At 44.0% G+C, this 17,056-nt stretch overlaps 1 protein-coding gene across 2 annotated transcripts in view; it reads left to right on the top strand.

Annotated features, from left to right (window-relative positions):
• TAF3 (TATA-box binding protein associated factor 3) overlaps nucleotides 1-17,056 on the top strand; it is a 117,455-nt gene continuing 100,399 nt past the window's right edge. The window contains exons 1-2 of one of the 2 annotated variants that reach the window (XM_075143214.1): nucleotides 1-295; nucleotides 12,175-12,417. In XM_075143214.1, coding sequence (XP_074999315.1) covers nucleotides 130-295; nucleotides 12,175-12,417 — 409 coding nt within the window. In that variant the 5' untranslated portion in view covers nucleotides 1-129. Of the gene's footprint in view, nucleotides 296-12,174; nucleotides 12,418-17,056 lie in introns of those variants that run through there. The other variant, XM_075143221.1, reaches the window with a different exon arrangement.

The raw sequence follows: 17,056 nt of genomic DNA on the forward strand, positions 1-17,056 counted from the left end.
CTGGCGCGGGTGGCGGGGAGGCGCAGCGCCAAGATGGCGGCGGCGGCGGGCTGTGCGTGAGCCTCCCTCGGCCCTCCCGGCCCAGGGCGGGCGGCGGGCCCGGGCGGCACCGCGCCGAGCCGAGCCGGCATGTGCGAGACCTACTCGCGGTGGCTGCTGCGGGTGTCGGTGGCGCAGATTTGTCAGGCGCTGGGTTGGGACTCCGTGCAGGTTTCGGCCTGCGACCTCCTCACCGACGTGCTGCAGCGGTACCTGCAGGGGCTGGGCCGGGGCTGCCACCGCTACTGCGAGCTCTGTGAGTGCGGGCCGGGCCGGGGTCTGGGGGACAGTGCTGTGGGGAGAGGGGCTGCGGCAAAGGGCGTAGTCGTTGTTGTCTGGACACGGTCCTGGGAAGCCGGCTGTGGGTGGCCCTGCTTGAGCAGGGGTCTGCGCCAAGTGACCTCCGTAAGTCCCTGCCAGCCTCGGCCGTTCTGTGGCGGGAGGCTGCGGAGCAGGGCTGTGGGCCGTGGGGAGGGGAGGCTGTGGGAAGGAAGGCTGTGGGGTAGCACTGTGGAGGCATGGGGAGGGCAGCTGTGGGGTGGGAGGCTGTAGGACGGTGCTGGGGGGTGCTTTGCGGGGGGAGGTTATGGGGATGTGGGCTGTGGGGCAGTGCAGGAGGGTATGGGGAGGTGGGCTTTGGGCAGCGCTGGGGGCTGTGGGGCAGCAGGTCTGAGGTGCATGCATGGAGGAGACCAGGCTGTGGGGCAGTGTTGTGGTGGCATGGGGAGGTGGTCTGTGGGGCAATTCTGTAGGGAGAGAGCGTGGGGAAGTGGTCTGTGGCAGGGAGGTGAGGGCATGGGGGAGATCAGGCTGTGGGGCAGTGCAGGGGCCGTGGGGGAGATCAGGCTGTGGGGCAGTGCAGGGGCCATGGGGGAGATCAGGCTGTGGGGCAGTGGTGGGGGTTGCGGGGAGGTGGGCTCTGGGATACGCCAGCTGGGGGAAGATCAAGGGGAGCTGGGCTGTGGAGCAGTGCAGGGGACTAAGAGGATGAGGGGGGAAGCTATGGGGCAGTACTGGTGCACAGGGGCCCTAATGCGAGGGAGAGGTGGGCTGTGGGGCAGTGGGTTTGGGGTGTGGGCATGGGTGAGGGGTTGGGGCTGTGGAGTTGGGGGAAACAGAGCTCTGAGGCAGTGGGTCTAGAGTGTGGGGAGATGGGGCTGCGACAGGCTTTCTCTGGCTACAGTGTGCAGGTTACTAGAGTGCATGTGTACAGGAGGGGGAGATGGGACAGTTGGCCCTGCTGCTGGGGCTGTAGTGTTCTGAATTTGGGAGGGGGGTGTACTGGGAGGGGAGAATCATAGAATAGTTTGGATGGGAAGGGACCTTTAGAGGTCATCTAGTCCAGCCTCCCTGCCATGGGCAGGGACACCTTCAACTAGACCAGGTGGCTCAGAGCCCGTCCAACCTGACCTTGAATGTTCCCAGGGATGGGGCATCTACCACCTCTCTGGGCAACCTGGGCCAGGGTTTCACCACCCTCATTGTAAAAAATTTCTTCCTTCTATCTAGTCTAAATCTACCTCTTTTAGTTTAAAACCATTCCCCCTTGTCCTGTCGCAACAAGCCTTGCTAAAAAGTCTGTCCTCATCTTTCTTATAAGCCCCCTTTAAGTACTGAAAGGCTGCAATAAGGTCTCCCTTCTCTTCTCCAGGCTGAATAACCCCAACTCTCTCAGCCTTTCTTCATAGGAGAGGTGTTCCATCCCCCTGATCATTTTCATGGCTTCCTCTGGATCTGCTCCAACAGGTCCATGTCTCTCCTGTGTGGGGGACCCCAGAGCTGGACGCAGCACTACAGATGGGGTCTCACCAGAGCAGAGCAGAGGGGCAGAATCCCCTCCCTCGAACTGCTGGCCATGCTTCTTGTGATGCAGCCCAGGATACGGTTGGCCTTCTGGGCTGCGAGCGCACATTGTCGGCTCATGTCATGAGAAGGGGCAGCTAGCCCTCTTGCTGGGTGGAATATATGCGTGAGAGGATGTGATGCTGCTGCTGTGTTGTCCTGGCTCACCTCTGGGTCAGGGTCTGTGCCCTGGTGGGAATGCTGAGGAGGCTGTGGGGGCCCACTGCAAGTGGGGATGTGTGCATAGGGTCCAGGAATTGGGTACGAGGGGAAGTGCTGAAGCTGTACAGCGCAAGGTTTGGGCTGGGTGTACGGGGCAGGGAGGCGGGGGGTGTGTAAGGAGTGAAGAGATGGAGCTGCAGTGCGTGGAGTCCCAGAGGTGTCCCTGCGGGGAGTGGAGTCACCTGCAAGGGGAGAGAGAGATGTGGCTGGAAGCGCTGGAGTGCTCTGGGTTGGGTATATATGTGTAAGGGGGCAGTGGTTTGTGGGGCTTGGAGATGCACGTCTGCAAGAGGAGGTGTGGGGCTTTAGTGCTGGCGGGAGATGCACGTGTACTATGCTGTGTGGGGTTAGGGATGTGTGTGTATAGGGATGACGTGGGGCTGTGGTGCCTGGTGTCAGGGATGCATACGTATGGGGGTGGGCAGGGGGCTGTGGGCAGGGATTGACATGTACCAGGGCAGCGTGGGGCCGTGTACATGAGGCTGGGGATGTGTGCGTACAGGGGGAAGCGATGGGGCTGGGAACGTGTGTGTGGGGAATGTGGGGCTGCAGTGTGTGAAGGCAGAGTGGTTTTTGGGGGCGTTGGAGCTGTAGCGCACAGGTCGTGGGAAAGTGACGGGGCTGCATGTGGGAGGTGTGGAGTATGTGTATGGAGAACGGGAGGGATGGGCCTGGGGATAATTTTAGCGCGCATGGCACGAGGTGCGAGTGTCTTCACGTGGATGCAGCGGAAGAGGTTTGGCTGGATATGTGGGGGACTGGGGTTAGCCAACGCTGCCACTGAGGTGGCACACGTGCAGAAGGAGCTGGGAGTGATGGTGGGGAGCAGGATGCCCAGGGCCTTGCTGGATTTGGGGTGAGTCTGTGCTGGGGTGGGAGTGTGGAAGGAGTCAGTTTACACCAAGTGGGAGAGGAGAAAGAAGAGAAGTCTGGGAGTCAGCGTGGGGACTGCTGGCTGGGTCACATAGGAGTATGGAGTGTGTGTGTGTGGGCGGGATGGGGAAAGGGCAACAAGTATCACTGCTGGGTCTGGGAGAGTGACAGAGGATGGCGCTGTGTGTCCCTCAGGGTTGTCTGCGTCCCTGTAGAGCCTGCAGTGGAGGTGCTGAGGGGGGCGGATGACCTGCTGGTACCTGCAGAATGTGGGGTGTGGGAGGACGGGATGTCCAGTTGCTTTCTGGGTCAGTAACGGTGAGTGGGGGGATGAGAGGGTGGTAGGGGTCTGCTGGATGTGAGAATGTCAAGAAGGGGGTGCTGATGTCCTGTGGGGTCAGGGAGGGCGTGGGGAGAGGGAGGCTGTCAGGATCGCTGCTAGATCTGAACACGGAGCGTTGCGGGGGATGTGGAGCAAGGCTGAGGCTGTCGGTGTGGTTGGAGGGTCACAAGTCTGTGTGTGCGGAGGCCTTTGCTGCCCTGCGTGTGGGGCAGGGAGGGTGTAACGCGGCGGGGGAGACAGCAGTGATGTGTGTGCAGAGGTGGGGTTGCCAGCGCTGCTGCTGGATCTGTAAGTATTGGGCGGGAGATGAAGGGGGGTGCACAGAGTGGAGAGGCTGCGGGGAGCAAGGGTGCCGTGGAGGTGTGGGTATAGGCTGTGTGCGCACAGAGAAACAGGTCTGCTTGTGCCTTCTGTGCTGAGAGGAACATGTTTCCCCTTCCTTTGGTGTGCTGGGGAGCTGTGGGGTTGTGGGCTGCCACTGCTCCACGTGTCTGTGTGTACCTGTGGAGGGGGAAGTCTTGGAGAGCCTCTTGGGTAGAGGTCAGAGCTGCTGCGGTGGGGTCTGGCAGCGGGGAAGGCGTTTAGAGGAAGCAGGGGTTGGAGTTGGGGTGGATAATGTGATTGCTCGCCTGAAGTGCTGGGTGAGGAGAAGGTGACTCACTGGTGGTGGATTTGGAGCTCCGGTAGCCACCACCAGTTCAGAGAATGTGCTGGGGACTGCGGGAGGTTACGGGAGAGGTAACAGGCATGGCAGCCCTGAAATGTGTGAATGGGAAAGTTTACCAGCACTTCTGTCCAGGCTGTGGGAGCTGTGCTAATGAGGGTGTCACAGCCGTGGATGAGAGGAGTATCGAAGGCATGTTGCTGTCAACTGGTGGTGGGTGCAGCCTCAAGGTCAGAGGAACTGTGAAGGCTGGAGGTGTTGGCTTTCTCTGCAAGAGTGAGTTTGGAGAGTGTGTGGAGCAAAGACCCATGAGCCGGGAAGCGCGGCGTGATCGGCTTGATCAGGAGAGGACCAGCCGTGGCCTGAAGGTGCTGCTGCTTGTGGTCATGTCCCTTCTCTGAAGCAGAAGTTCTCACTGCTGCAGTGATCCCTGATAAAGCAAAGTGATGAGCTGAATGTACCTGACACCTGGCCCTGCCTCTGCTTCATCATTTCAGGAATAATTGAGATAAGTGTCTGGCACTGCCAGTGTAACTGAGCTTGGGAGGGACTTAGTGATATCACTGCAAACTCTTTGGATTTCAATTCTAGGTTGAAGAGGTTCCCTCCTACAAGCTTTCCCCAAATTTGAGAGCTAGTTAGATGTGAAGCTGTGTATAGTTAGTCTGGAAATGGGACTGTGCAATACTAACCCGTATCTCCCAGCAGCACAAGTGCAGCTGCTGCACCTCAGAAGTCTGTATCTCAATCCAAACAGAAATGATTTGTAAAGCAATTAGAGGGGACAACACAGAGAGTTTGGGAGAACTGAGTTATGGGGTGAAAAAGGAGCTAACTTAGGCTTGGTCAGAGCTGTCCTTTGATATGGTTAGTACAAATACTGGGGAAGATGCTTTTGTTACTGGATCACTGTGCAGGAGATGAGTTATTGAGCAGCATTGCCCTCTGAGCTCATCTGCCTTTGCCACAGGTACTGCAGTGTTTGTAAGACTGTGAGGAAAAGGTGCAGTGATGGTTTCTGTGCTTACTGAAAGTGAGGAAAGGAATTTCCCCCCCCCCCCATATGAATGGAGAAGGAAGTATCACAGGTTTTTTTTTCTCTTTTTTTTTTTTTTTGTGGAAGAGAAGGGGAATATGCTGTTTTCATGCCAGTGATACGGTATTTTTTGTATTACCTCTCTTAAAATGATTCCTATATTTCTTTCTTTAAAAGGTTTGTAAAAAGACATCTTGTCAGCTGAGCGTTATCTCCCTGCTTTTTCAGAATTGTTTCCTCTTGCTCCTAAAATAAGTTACTGTACAAACCCAGCTCTGGATGAATGAGTTGAATTTTGCCATGGTTTTGCATAAGTAGAATTAATTAAATTCCAATTGTAGCATCTTTATTGTCAGTGTGTTATCTTGGAGTCAAACCAGTGAGGTTTGAGTTAGCAGGGTTGTCAGCTGGAGGGACATAATCTTTGTATTTGAAACTGAATGGATTTACTCTGACGTAATTGAGACAGTGTGGTATTGCTCTGAAAAGCATGTCATTGCTGTTCACGTATTTTCTGAGTTGCAAAAGAAAATGATGGCTTTCCCAGCTGTGTTAGATCTTTGTTCCAGCTGTTACATCCCATTAGGAGAGCTACATTCAAGATTTTCATTACTTTTCTGCTGTTGTTTCTTTGCATTTGCAGTAGCTGTCATTGATGGGAGCTTCTGTGGCTGCAAAGAGAAGGCAAAAGGATTTGCAAAGCGGGCTTGAGATGTGTTTGATGGTGTGAAATGCTTCTGAATACTGTGTTGGGGGTGGAGGAGAGAGTGAACTTACAGGGGAGAGAATAAGGGCTTTCCTGTTAAAGTACACCACAGTATGCTGTTCAAATTTGTGGAAAGCTTGTAAGAGGAAACCTTTTCAGTATGCTCTACGCTTCACACGTGGTTTTATCCTAAAATTTAAATAAAATATTTGAAAAACAGTGTTGGAACATGTAATTAAGGTATTGAACTACAAAACAAACTGGCATCATGTGGTTTCTGAGAGCTGAGGTCTACATTGTTGTTGTTTGTTTTAAGCAGAGGTAAAAAGGGAAAAGCTCTCTGTTACGAGCCACTTCATTTTGCACTCACATTTCACGTGGTTTCATAGAGGTGGCGGTACAGCTGGTGCTTTTGGTTAACTGCTGTGGATTTTCTAGTTTATGTTGGGTTTTTTTATATTGGGGAACCGTCCAGTGAAGACAGATGCTATCTGCTTCATTTGCTATGAATTTAGCTAATGCAGCTTGGCAGTGGGATGGTTGGTTGTAGGCATACAGAATACATCATGTTTTATCTCTTAATTTAGCACATCCAGTAAGAGAGTTCAGTTTCCAGTATGTTTACATGGGTGGTGCAATTCATGGGAGGGATGAGGAGGGGGTCATGGTTTCTGCCCCCAAAAGCCTGACTTTTCTATTACATTGCTTTAAAAAACAACCAGGTAGAAGCTACTTAACTTTAATCATGGAGGGCACCTGGGCATATTTCAGCAGGACAAATTTAGATCATCTGCTGCTAAAACTAGAAGTATAATAAACTAGATAATTAACTTTGAGGTGTGTTGGATCTAGAAGTGGGTTTTTCATTACTCTTTCCTTGAATTTTCAGTGTTGAGCGTATGGTTGGATATGCTGTGGGGTTTTTATTTTTGTTTTTTTTTTTTTTTCTGCTGAAATTTGCTTACAGTGAGGAAATAAAGTTCAAAAGTTACTTTTTAGTTTCATATTGTGTGACTGCTTTTTTGAAGATTATTTTTATGTAAACATAGAATCATAGAATATCTCGAGTTGGAAGGGACCCATAAGGATCATCGAGTCCAACTCCCTCCTCCTTGCAGGACTACCTAAAACTGATTTTATATATATATATAAAAATATTAAATATAAATAGTATTAAATAATATATTAAAATTGATATTAATAATGCAACTGCATTTATATTAAAAAGGCAGTTTCTGATCTGGTGAGCACAACATTGTAACTGGAAGGAAAAATGCCAGATATTACAAGATGTTTTGCAAAGACAGAGCTGGCTCAAATCCTGCTCCAATGTCACTGCACAATCTCCTGTAAAGGAAAACTTAACTTCATTATAGCAAATCTCTGCTTTGGAGAATGCAAGCAGCAGACCAATATTTTCATTGGGAATTACCACAGTGGAGAGACTTGACCTGGCATCAACCAAATTTTTATTTCTTTCTAATTAAATGTCAAATTTACCTCGTATGTTTTTTCATTTTTGTTCTTTTTTTTTTTCCCAGTTACTTCACTCTTACCAGTATATAATAATAACCTCTATCAAAGTGTTAGATTTTGATGATCAGTTTAAATGAGCTGATTCCCTGTACTGATGTTGAATGACTGTTGTAAGAAATATCTATCCAGGGCCCATAACATTTGTTATAAGAAGTGTACCTCTTTATGTCCTGATTAGCTTAAAAATATCAACATTTAAGGTTATTAACTTCTTGCTGGCTACCAGTAAAGAATGTCAATTTGGTTTTTTTTCTTGACATTTATGAGGTTACCGGGAAAAGGAGCAGACTCTGAACAGCAATAGCAAGAAGATGCTTTTGCCTGCCTGGTAACTACATTAATAGGACCCCTTTTCCCCACTTAAGTGCACTCAAGTAAGGCATATATACTTATTTAATAATCTACTGTGTATGCATCTGACTTCTTGGGGATGCTAGATGGAAGTGATGTGTTGTCTGCTTGAAACAGTTAATTCCAGTTATCCTGGAGTAACTATTCAGTGTAGATACACGGGTATTTAATGTGTAACAGGGTTATGTGACGTGTTGGAGCACAAGAAATCTGTGATAGAACCTGTAGTAAAATTACTGAGGAGCTTTACCTAATAATTTCCTGGTTAAAATAAGTTGTTTTTTTTTTTTTCAAATTTCTTTTAGAGCAGACATGAGGGTGAATGCTGAGCTATTTATAATAGACTGTACGTGTTGCATGGGTAATGAGTCATTAACTTTCTCAATATACTTGTTACAGAGCTGTAGTTGCTTCCTTTCAAAAATCCAGCATGAAACTAAAAGCTCTTCTGTTCTGTACTTACTCGCTTGTTAAATTTTCACTGATCGTATGAATTTTGGGCCAAGAAGGAGGAGGTGATGGGGGTGAGCTTGATAAAAGTAAATCAGCTATTCCTGAGACTGAGTTTAAGGAAAGTAACATAGTTTTTCCCTAACCCCCACCCACCCGCTCCCAGTTTCTTCGGATGACATGAGCATTGGTCAGCTTGTTTGCTGGAGGGCTGGAGGCATTCTTGGGACTTTTGCAAAAATAACTAGGCTTTAGTAGCTTCTAAAAATTCCTTTTCCCCACAAACCAAAAGCAAGCTTTTATTGCTTGAAGGGGAGTTAGTGCACCGCCCCCGTTCTCTTTGGTTTGTTTTCCCTTGTGGACAGCTAGGTTTATCTGCAGGTGACGCTGAGCAGCAGGGTTGAGGGCTGGATAACTTTCCACCCAAATACTTGGCTTTGCGTGGATTTTGTTTCCCCATAGTTTCGGTGCTGTGCTTTTTTCGGGATCCATTTCTGTGTGCAGATTCCTCCTCACCCTGTGTTCGTTCTCACGCATAGGGAAGCTGAGAGTATCGTAACTGCATGGCCATTCCCACAGGTTTCTGGTGAGCTGTTTTGAGATGGAATGGTCTTAATTTAGCTCTGCTGTTTGCCGCAGCTATATCAGTTTCAGAGCACAGTTCCCATTCAGGGAGATAGTACAGCTTAAAAGCTCGTGAGAAAGATACTTTCTTAGTTCACTGTTTGCGGGCTAAGGAGGAGAGTTGTAACTTGCTGGATGAACTACTCCCACCTCCTTCCATCTCTTCCCAATCCTGGACAACAGATAGTATTTGGAGTGTCACGGTATAGGAAACAGCAAGAGGCTGGAAACCAAAAGGTCCAAAGCTGTTTGTGATTTGGTACTGACTTGCTGTGTGACATTGAATTAATTATTTCACTGGGAGGCTTCAGCATCTGAATTTTTAAACTGAGGATAGCACAAGTGTCTGAAGAATATTGAGACAAGTTCAGTATGCACAAATTAAATTTTTTTTTTTTGCATAATTTACTTCTTGAAAAAAGCCTAAGACTAAATGAAAGACCAGGAGAGAGTGTGTTATGTGTTTGTCAGCATTCTTTTTCATGTGTCTGGCTTCTGCTATTTTAGTGGATTTTTATTAAACCAGAGGGAGAAGAGGAATGGTAAACTGTTCAAATAAAAGTATAAAGGCAAAAGCCTTTATTTGATGATCACCTGAAATTACATTTAATGCATTTTTGTGCTGTGTATATTTCCAATTGATAAGTGCTTTGATTTAAATACAGCTATGAATCCAGGCCTGAAACTTTGTTTGTACACTGTTACCACTGAGGACACTGTTTCTTGAAAAGAAGAGGTTAACTGATCAGTCCTTTTGTCCCTGTGACAGTTGCGGGTTTAAAAATTTTTTTTGGCTTTCGATCAATCTTAGTACTTGACAGTGTCTCTTTGGAGGCAAATGTCAAAGATATGGGAAAATTGAATCTTCTTCAGGTTTTTTTTGGTCACCTTTTGAACCTGCTTTCTCACACACATAATTGTTTTTTCATATGGTTGCTTAAATATTTCCATGCTTCAATTACACTTAGTAGTTGCTTCTCTTCTTAGGAAGTCCTACAAGACTTCTTCTCTTGTAGGAAGAAGTCCTTTTTAGCATTTATCACTTGCTCATCACATTGGTACATTTTTTTGGAGGTGAAAAAGATCACGTGCAGATCTAGGAGAAGACCTTTTCCTATTGCAGTGATAAACTGGACTAAACTTTCACCCTGAGTACATGACGTGCTGGTGTCAAGAGGAACATGCTGAGCAAGGTCCTCGCAACCTTCACGGAGCCCCAGTAATGGGGCAGGTGTAGTGGTGAATCTTGCAATCCTGTGCCCCAGGTTGTCCAGCTGGAGAACCTATTGCAGCATTTTCCTTGCCTGTGCACTTGGTTTTTATTCCAAGGGAGCTGGACACAAGCGCAGTGCTTGTCCGTGCCTGTTGGTATGCTTTCCAGGTCTAGGCAATGCCCACCTGGGAATGAGTGCTGTGAGGGTCACCATGAATCCCCCCATCCTGCAAACAGCACAGCCAGTGATTTCGGGAGTGTCCGGGGAATACATGTGCTCTACTGCTGGCCTTGAAAAGTTTTCCCCAGGTTTTTCTTTTTAACTGACTGTCCAACTTGTACCTGTTAAGTCTTGACACCTTAGAAAATGGATCAGTAAGTTCAAAGGTATCTTCATAGTCTGAAAAGCAACTGAAAGTGACAACGCAAAATTTCTTAGCTGTGTCAATTACCTAAATTTAATTTTTTAAGGATAAAACACTCTTCCGTCTGCCTAATAACTATAGGGATCTCATAACTGCTCCAGAGTGGTGATATCCTCCTTTAATCATGTTTATGTAAGCCTCCACATTTCTCCGTCCCTAGAGTCTGTACGGGAAACTAGTATTGCACATGTACTAGATATTATACAAAGACAAAATCCGAGATGGTTCTTGTTGTACGGAGTTCACGTTCTAAATACAGACAGACAAAAGAGGCGATAACTTCGTCTGATCTCCCTTTTAGCTGTGGAGAGAATTAAAACACAAGCGACTTGCCCAGAGTCACACAAGAGGCCAGTGTTACAGAGCTGAGAATCAAAACCATAATCTGAGTATTACCCTTATCTTCTCCGCAAGACTAAGAAGAGAAATTCTAGAACAAAATTCTTATTTTCTAAATGTACCTGCAGGCTTAAGTTGGCTGAGGGTTTGAATTCATCCAGTGATGTGAGAACCAGCCTGCTCGATTGCTTCAGGTTCAAGATAAACCAAGAAGAGATTAGGTTAAAGGACAAACAAAAGAGCATCCCCCCTGTTCTCCGAAGCTGGGGCTTCACAATAGCAATTGTGTTCCTTCAATAAGCACGAGCTGGTTTTCCATAATTACTTTTTAAAGTAAATCACAGCTTATCATCATGTAGGGATGTAATATCTTCATAAGCCAACTATACCAAATTTTAATAATTCATTATAATTTTATTGAATTTAAAAAAAAAAACGTTTGGGGTTTAAGGCATCTTTTTTTGTGTTATTGTTATTATGAAAAGTTAGGAGAAGACTCAAAGTGGTGCCTTGACTACCAAGTTCTCCCAGCGGAGACCTTCAGAAGGATTTCCCTCTGATTTCCCTCTGTCAGGTCAGGGAAACTGATGCACTTGGAGGACTTCTGCGCTGTGTAGTTTAAATCTTTGAGCCAAATAACACGTGTAGAACAAACTGCATCCTTTCTTGGACTGTTTTCTTGGAGGTCAAATTTATTAAATAAAGATCCTGACTGCTTGGCCGGTGAGGTTTCATTATGCTTTTCATAAAGAAAATAAGATTTTTGCTGTAAAGTCAAACTTAAATTGCACCCCAGGAAATCAGCCTCTGAAGTTTAGTATAAAATATTCTCTCCTCATCAGACCACTACTTAACATTCCTGTGTTTCATCTGGGAGGTATATCTAACCGGTAGGTAAAGTGACTCATAGTTTATGAAGCCTGTAGATTTCATCTGGTGGAAAGATACTATGTGAAGTATTTTTGTTACCAAGAGATACACGAGATACCCTTTTTTTTTTTTTGCTCCCCGTAAACTACAGTCGGTTCAACAAAATGAAATTGTTCCTTTTCTACATTGAAAAATAACGTTTGGTCTGCTACATACTGGTAAAGGGGCACTTTCTGCATATTAAGGGCTTGTTTCGGTCATTTGAGTTTACATTATGAAATTGAAAACTGTTCTAAGTAGTGTTGCACGGTGTTAATTGACTGTTGCCAGGTAAAGCTGCCTGTTGCTGCTCCCTCGCTTTTGCTTGATTTGCTTCTTGACGTGCAGTTCTTTAATGGCATGAATTGAAACAAAGTGATATGGATCGAAACAAAACACTTTTAAATGAGAGTGTGTTCTTCTTAGCCTGAAATGTTGTATAGCCCGATGAACGGTAAACGTGGCAGAACTGTGGGACAGTAATCTCTGTTACTGGTGGTGAGCCGTGGCGGATTGTAATCTCTAAGCGTAGATCTGCAGGTCAATTTTTTTAAACTGGATTTTTGCAAAAATGTTGTTCTTTTGTTGTTTTTTTGTTACAGATGGCCGCACAGATCCAATTTTGGATGATGTAGGTGATGCCTTCAAGCTTATGGGGGTTAACCTGCATGAGCTAGAAGATTATATACACAATATTGAACCTGTCACTTTTGCACATCAAATCCCTTCGTTTCCTGTCAGCAAGAACAATGTCCTGCAGTTTCCCCAGCCGGGAAGTAAAGATGCGGAAGAAAGGAAGGAGTACATCCCTGATTATATGCCACCTATTGTCTCCTCTCAAGAAGGTGCGAAATTAATCCTTTGCTTTCGGTTTTGGTCCCTGTGTGTTTGCATATTTGTTTGCATCCTCAAGCAGTTTGAGTTGTGCTGCCCCATAGCAGTCACTCAGAAAGGACCCACTGGCTGTTACACAAGCACAGTTTCAAAACAGGTAGCAATGCTGTGGCAAGTTTATTTTCCACTCCTTTACTTTCCTCCAAGATTAACTGGTGTCAAAATACACCGCGTTAATACAAGTTTCTATAATGCATTTAAATTTTAAGTTTCTGGATGGCAATAGAAATGAATGCTTTACGCTACCTTTTATGTGTTAACCTCCCTCTTATATATACTGCAAGAGCTTACATGATTTGGTAAAGGTAGAAGAAGGAAGGCTGGCGAGACTGGCACAGCATTCCCAGCTCCTTACAGCTGTTTCTTCTTCCTTTGAGCAAATTTAACAAACAAAAAACCCCCAAACCCTCTTCCTTATTTTAAATCTGACTTCATTTTAATTGGAAGTAAGAGTCGTTTAGAGGCACAGTGCTTGCTTTTAATTCTCTTTGCTAATGTTGATCAGGGTTTCATCATCACTGTTCCAACTGCTCTCCTTCCCTTTCTTGTGTAAAAGTCCCATGGAGGCAGGGGTTGAGGATCCCTGTAACAGTAAAACCAACTATACAAATGCTACGCGCTGCAGTTAGCCTGAGAATTTTAACATTGGCAGTGGAAAAAGCAAAATCGTTTTTTCTATTTTTCAGCTACATGAGACTTGATTGCTAATAAAGTAAACCTTTAAGAAACGCGACCTAATCTAACTTTTCCTTTGAATAGTGAACATCACACAACTATACTTTGTGGGGAAATAAACATATGTGAGCTTGTGGACTGGGTACAAAAATCCCAGACAGAAGAACTTTATTTTCCAGAAGAGTGTAACAAACAGGTGCAATCCTCACAAGTTACTTGTTTAATTTATAATTTCTGTGGGGACAGAATGTATATCATGCTCTGTTATGCATATTGTTCCTTTTTAAGAACTAAGGTCTCAAAGTCTGAATGTTGAAATACGTGTAAAAATTCTGCCCAGTGTAAAGATGGACATAAATGACATCACCTTATTGGGTGAACAAAATCCATTGCTGTGCTGGTACAGATATCACATGGGGCAGCTTTTCAATGATTTAGTAAGCTGTAGTAAGTGTAGGTTCAGTCTTTCATACATCATGTTCAGCTAGATAGATGCAGTTACTATGTGCTCCAGTTAGACTAAGTGAAATTACAGTCAGGAACAGGTATCTGAAGTGTAAAGGGCTATCAGCTACAATGGTTTTAGTGTGTTCCGAACAAATATGCTGTTTCCAGTAACAACGTGAGGACTGGCTGATGAATATTTCTGAAGCTCTGTAGACATGACTTTTCTGTTTTCTTTAATTGCATAGAATACATAGTTATTTTATAGATCAATAGCATTTTAATGTCTCTTGCCTTAATATAACCCAGGAAGTGAAACTGCAGAAATATTTTATTGGATTGATAAGAAGGTACTAAAATCTCCCCCTTGTGAAGTTTGTTAAAAGGGTTGTTTTTAAAATCTAACAATGAACTCTCTTAAACCAGGAAGAGACAAACAGAATGTAAATACCATATACGTAGACAACATTAAGAAGAGAAAAGTATAGAGGAAGAAGACGTTGAGAAGTGAATAGGGATTTTAGCTACCCTATTCTGGCTACTTTCTTGAAACACTTTAACCTGATTTTTCAGGAGGTAAACAAACACCATTCTGTCAGAGAAATCCAGCATCTTTGAAACGTAACAAGTTACCCGGCAGTTTTGCGTTTTGTTTTGTTTTGTTTTTTTTTTTTCTTACTTTACTTTAAAAATATGCAAGAAAGATCAAATTCAACAAGGCTGAAAGCGGCTGTAGACGAATATCTGAACATGGAGAGTGAGAGATGAGAGTGTACAGTCTGGCGATACATGACATAGAGAGGCTAAAAATTGAAAAGGGGACAGTTGTGCGCTTTCTTTGTATGTAACTTTTTATACTCTTTCTCTTGCAAGTTAGATCCAGGAGTTAGATTTTAGCAGTCCTTATAAATAATGTATGAATCCTTTTAACACCCGAAGCAAGAAGATACTATTTCCAAAGTTGGATAAGAACCAGGAAAACTTCTAATGCCTGAGGCTAGTGTATCAGAGGACCTATAGACACAACTTCAAAAAATGAATACAATTTTTTTTTCTTAGTAGAAATTTAAAGCAAGCATTAAATACAACTGCTGAATGCAGGTTTGTTATAATTGATTTAAAATACTTATAGTTGAGGACATTTTGGTTTTGAATTAAGTGTTTTCTGAAAATGCTGTTTGTAATTTTGTGCCCTACAAGTTTTTTTTAAGGGCTGAGGTGGATCAAGAAACTTTGTTGTATATGTTTTGTTGTGTTTTACTCCAAGTAAAATTTGGAGGAAAAACTTTTACTTTTGCAGATTAAAGGAATCCATCATAAAAATACTGAAGAATTGCAGAAGCTGTTTGAATAGTTTGCAGATCTTTATAGAGTAGAAAAAAAATGTGCTGCTGCTAAGATTGTGCAGTCCATAATAGTTGAGTTGCTTTGAGTAGGCAATAAAGATAATTAGTCAGTAATGAAGGAAAGCTTCATGCACGTTACGATGTATAATGTAAATCTTTCAGTCACTTAAAGGAACTGCCAGGAAGACTCGTTATGTCCCATTTTATATAGAGCTCAGCTCATGTTATGAATATTAATTTACTGATAGGGTTCAGAAATTACTGGTGCTGATATATTTTAGCAATAATGTAGCCATGATGGTCTAAGCGTATGAGCAGAACAAGGTTTATTGGGAGAGGTAATATCTTTTAATTTTATTAGTTGATCTAATTAGAAGTATTATCTCTGGTGACAAACTGACTTCGTAGGTAATTTTAGCTAGGTGCTTTAGTAAGAAAAAGCCTTTTTTTACTGTTAATTTAAAAAACAAAACAGTGTTCAGTATGCACCATGACCAGTAGGTGTTGCTAACCTCCTTCTAAAATGTCCTCTACCTCTGTGTGTAACTAAATTCTTATTTCCACTTACTCTAGAACTGGTGGTGGTGTGTTCAGAGTGTACAATCTACCCAGCAGCTTGTGCGATGTCTTAGTTATTATTGCCAAAGACTCGATAAGAAGTCCTGTCCAGCCTGAGAGGAGCTGTTTCCTTCATACATACTCAATAGTAAGAAATGCTGAAACAGCTCTCTGAATGATTTCTGAAGCTGTGGGGGAAAGGGAGGAAGGCAAATAGGTTTTCAAGATCTGTAATTTGTGTCAGTTGGACATTCAGTTCAGTGATACAAGTTTTGTTCCAAGAAAGCAGAAAATGTTTTCTGGCCTTAAATATGGAGTGTCTCATTTCAGTAACGTGCACTAACCAAATGCTTGCACTGCGAGGATCTGCATATATAATCATATATTTTATAAAACAATCTGACTCAGTATTGCCATGGCAAATGTTGGGTTTTTAGCAGTATTTTTACAAAGTACACTGAAGGGATAATTTTATGCCAATGTATCATGATGTTCGCTGTCTGCCTATTTTTAATTAGTCTCCTTTTTGTTTTTTTTTTTAGTTACTTTAGCGCTGTTGTCACTAAAATGTCATGGTAAACTTGTAAGACATTAAAAAAGGAGGAAAAAATAAATTAGTTGCAAAACATGATGGTCATGCTTTATTTCTTGTGCTTTAATGTAAAAGAACATACATTTTGCAATAATACATCAACTTCATAGAATTTGTTGATTGCATTTGAAGCAAAACAGTACTGTGCTGAAACTAGGCCATTTGAGAAAGCCCAGATACTTTTCCACAGCTAATAATAATCACTATTACATTTTGTGATAATGTTGAGCCCTGGGTCCTGATGCTTTAAGAGCACGTATTATTCTCCATAATTAAAACAAAGAAAAGTGAAGTGTGAATCCTACATGTGCCATGGTAACCTTATTTCTAAGCTTCCTGGAATGACCTGTGCTTGCTGCCTCTTGTTATTACCTCATTTTAAATAATAATAATGAGTTAAAAAAAAAAAATAACCACTTTATGTCAACTTCTTTCTTTTTCTGACTTTTTGAAGTCACAGGTAGCCCATCCCTGTTTCTCTGACTGGAAGACAAGAAAACATGTTGCTTTTGTGCATGCAGTACTGTTCGTAGTCTGTTATATTTGCATTAGACCCTCATTCCTCTCTTACCCTGTAATTGTGCTGGGGTACATCAGAAGGATATGAGGGAGAAGAATGAGAGTTTCTTCCCAGTAGTTGAGATTTTTTTGGGGGGGAGAGGGGTAGCTTTTAAGGAGTCAAACTTCCTCCTCAATTCTTGCTTCATTTTTTTCTGTCTTCTGCCTCATACCACTTCACTCCCACTTTATAGAGGTTCCGCTCCATTTCCTTAAAGATGATCTGGAAACAAATGTCATTTTTACTGGGCATTAAGTTTTGTGGTCTTTCATTCCTGATAATGTGTGTTCAAGCACTGGCACTGTATTTCTGATCATTGAGTCAACACCAGTTCTTGGCACAGTGTACAAATTCGGATTTATTTGTAGTCTTTTCTGTCAGAGTGTTTTATTTCCCTGGCGTATCAAAGCATAAAA

This window comes from Calonectris borealis, chromosome 1 (assembly GCF_964195595.1).
Source record: "Calonectris borealis chromosome 1, bCalBor7.hap1.2, whole genome shotgun sequence".
NCBI lineage: Eukaryota > Metazoa > Chordata > Aves > Procellariiformes > Procellariidae > Calonectris > Calonectris borealis.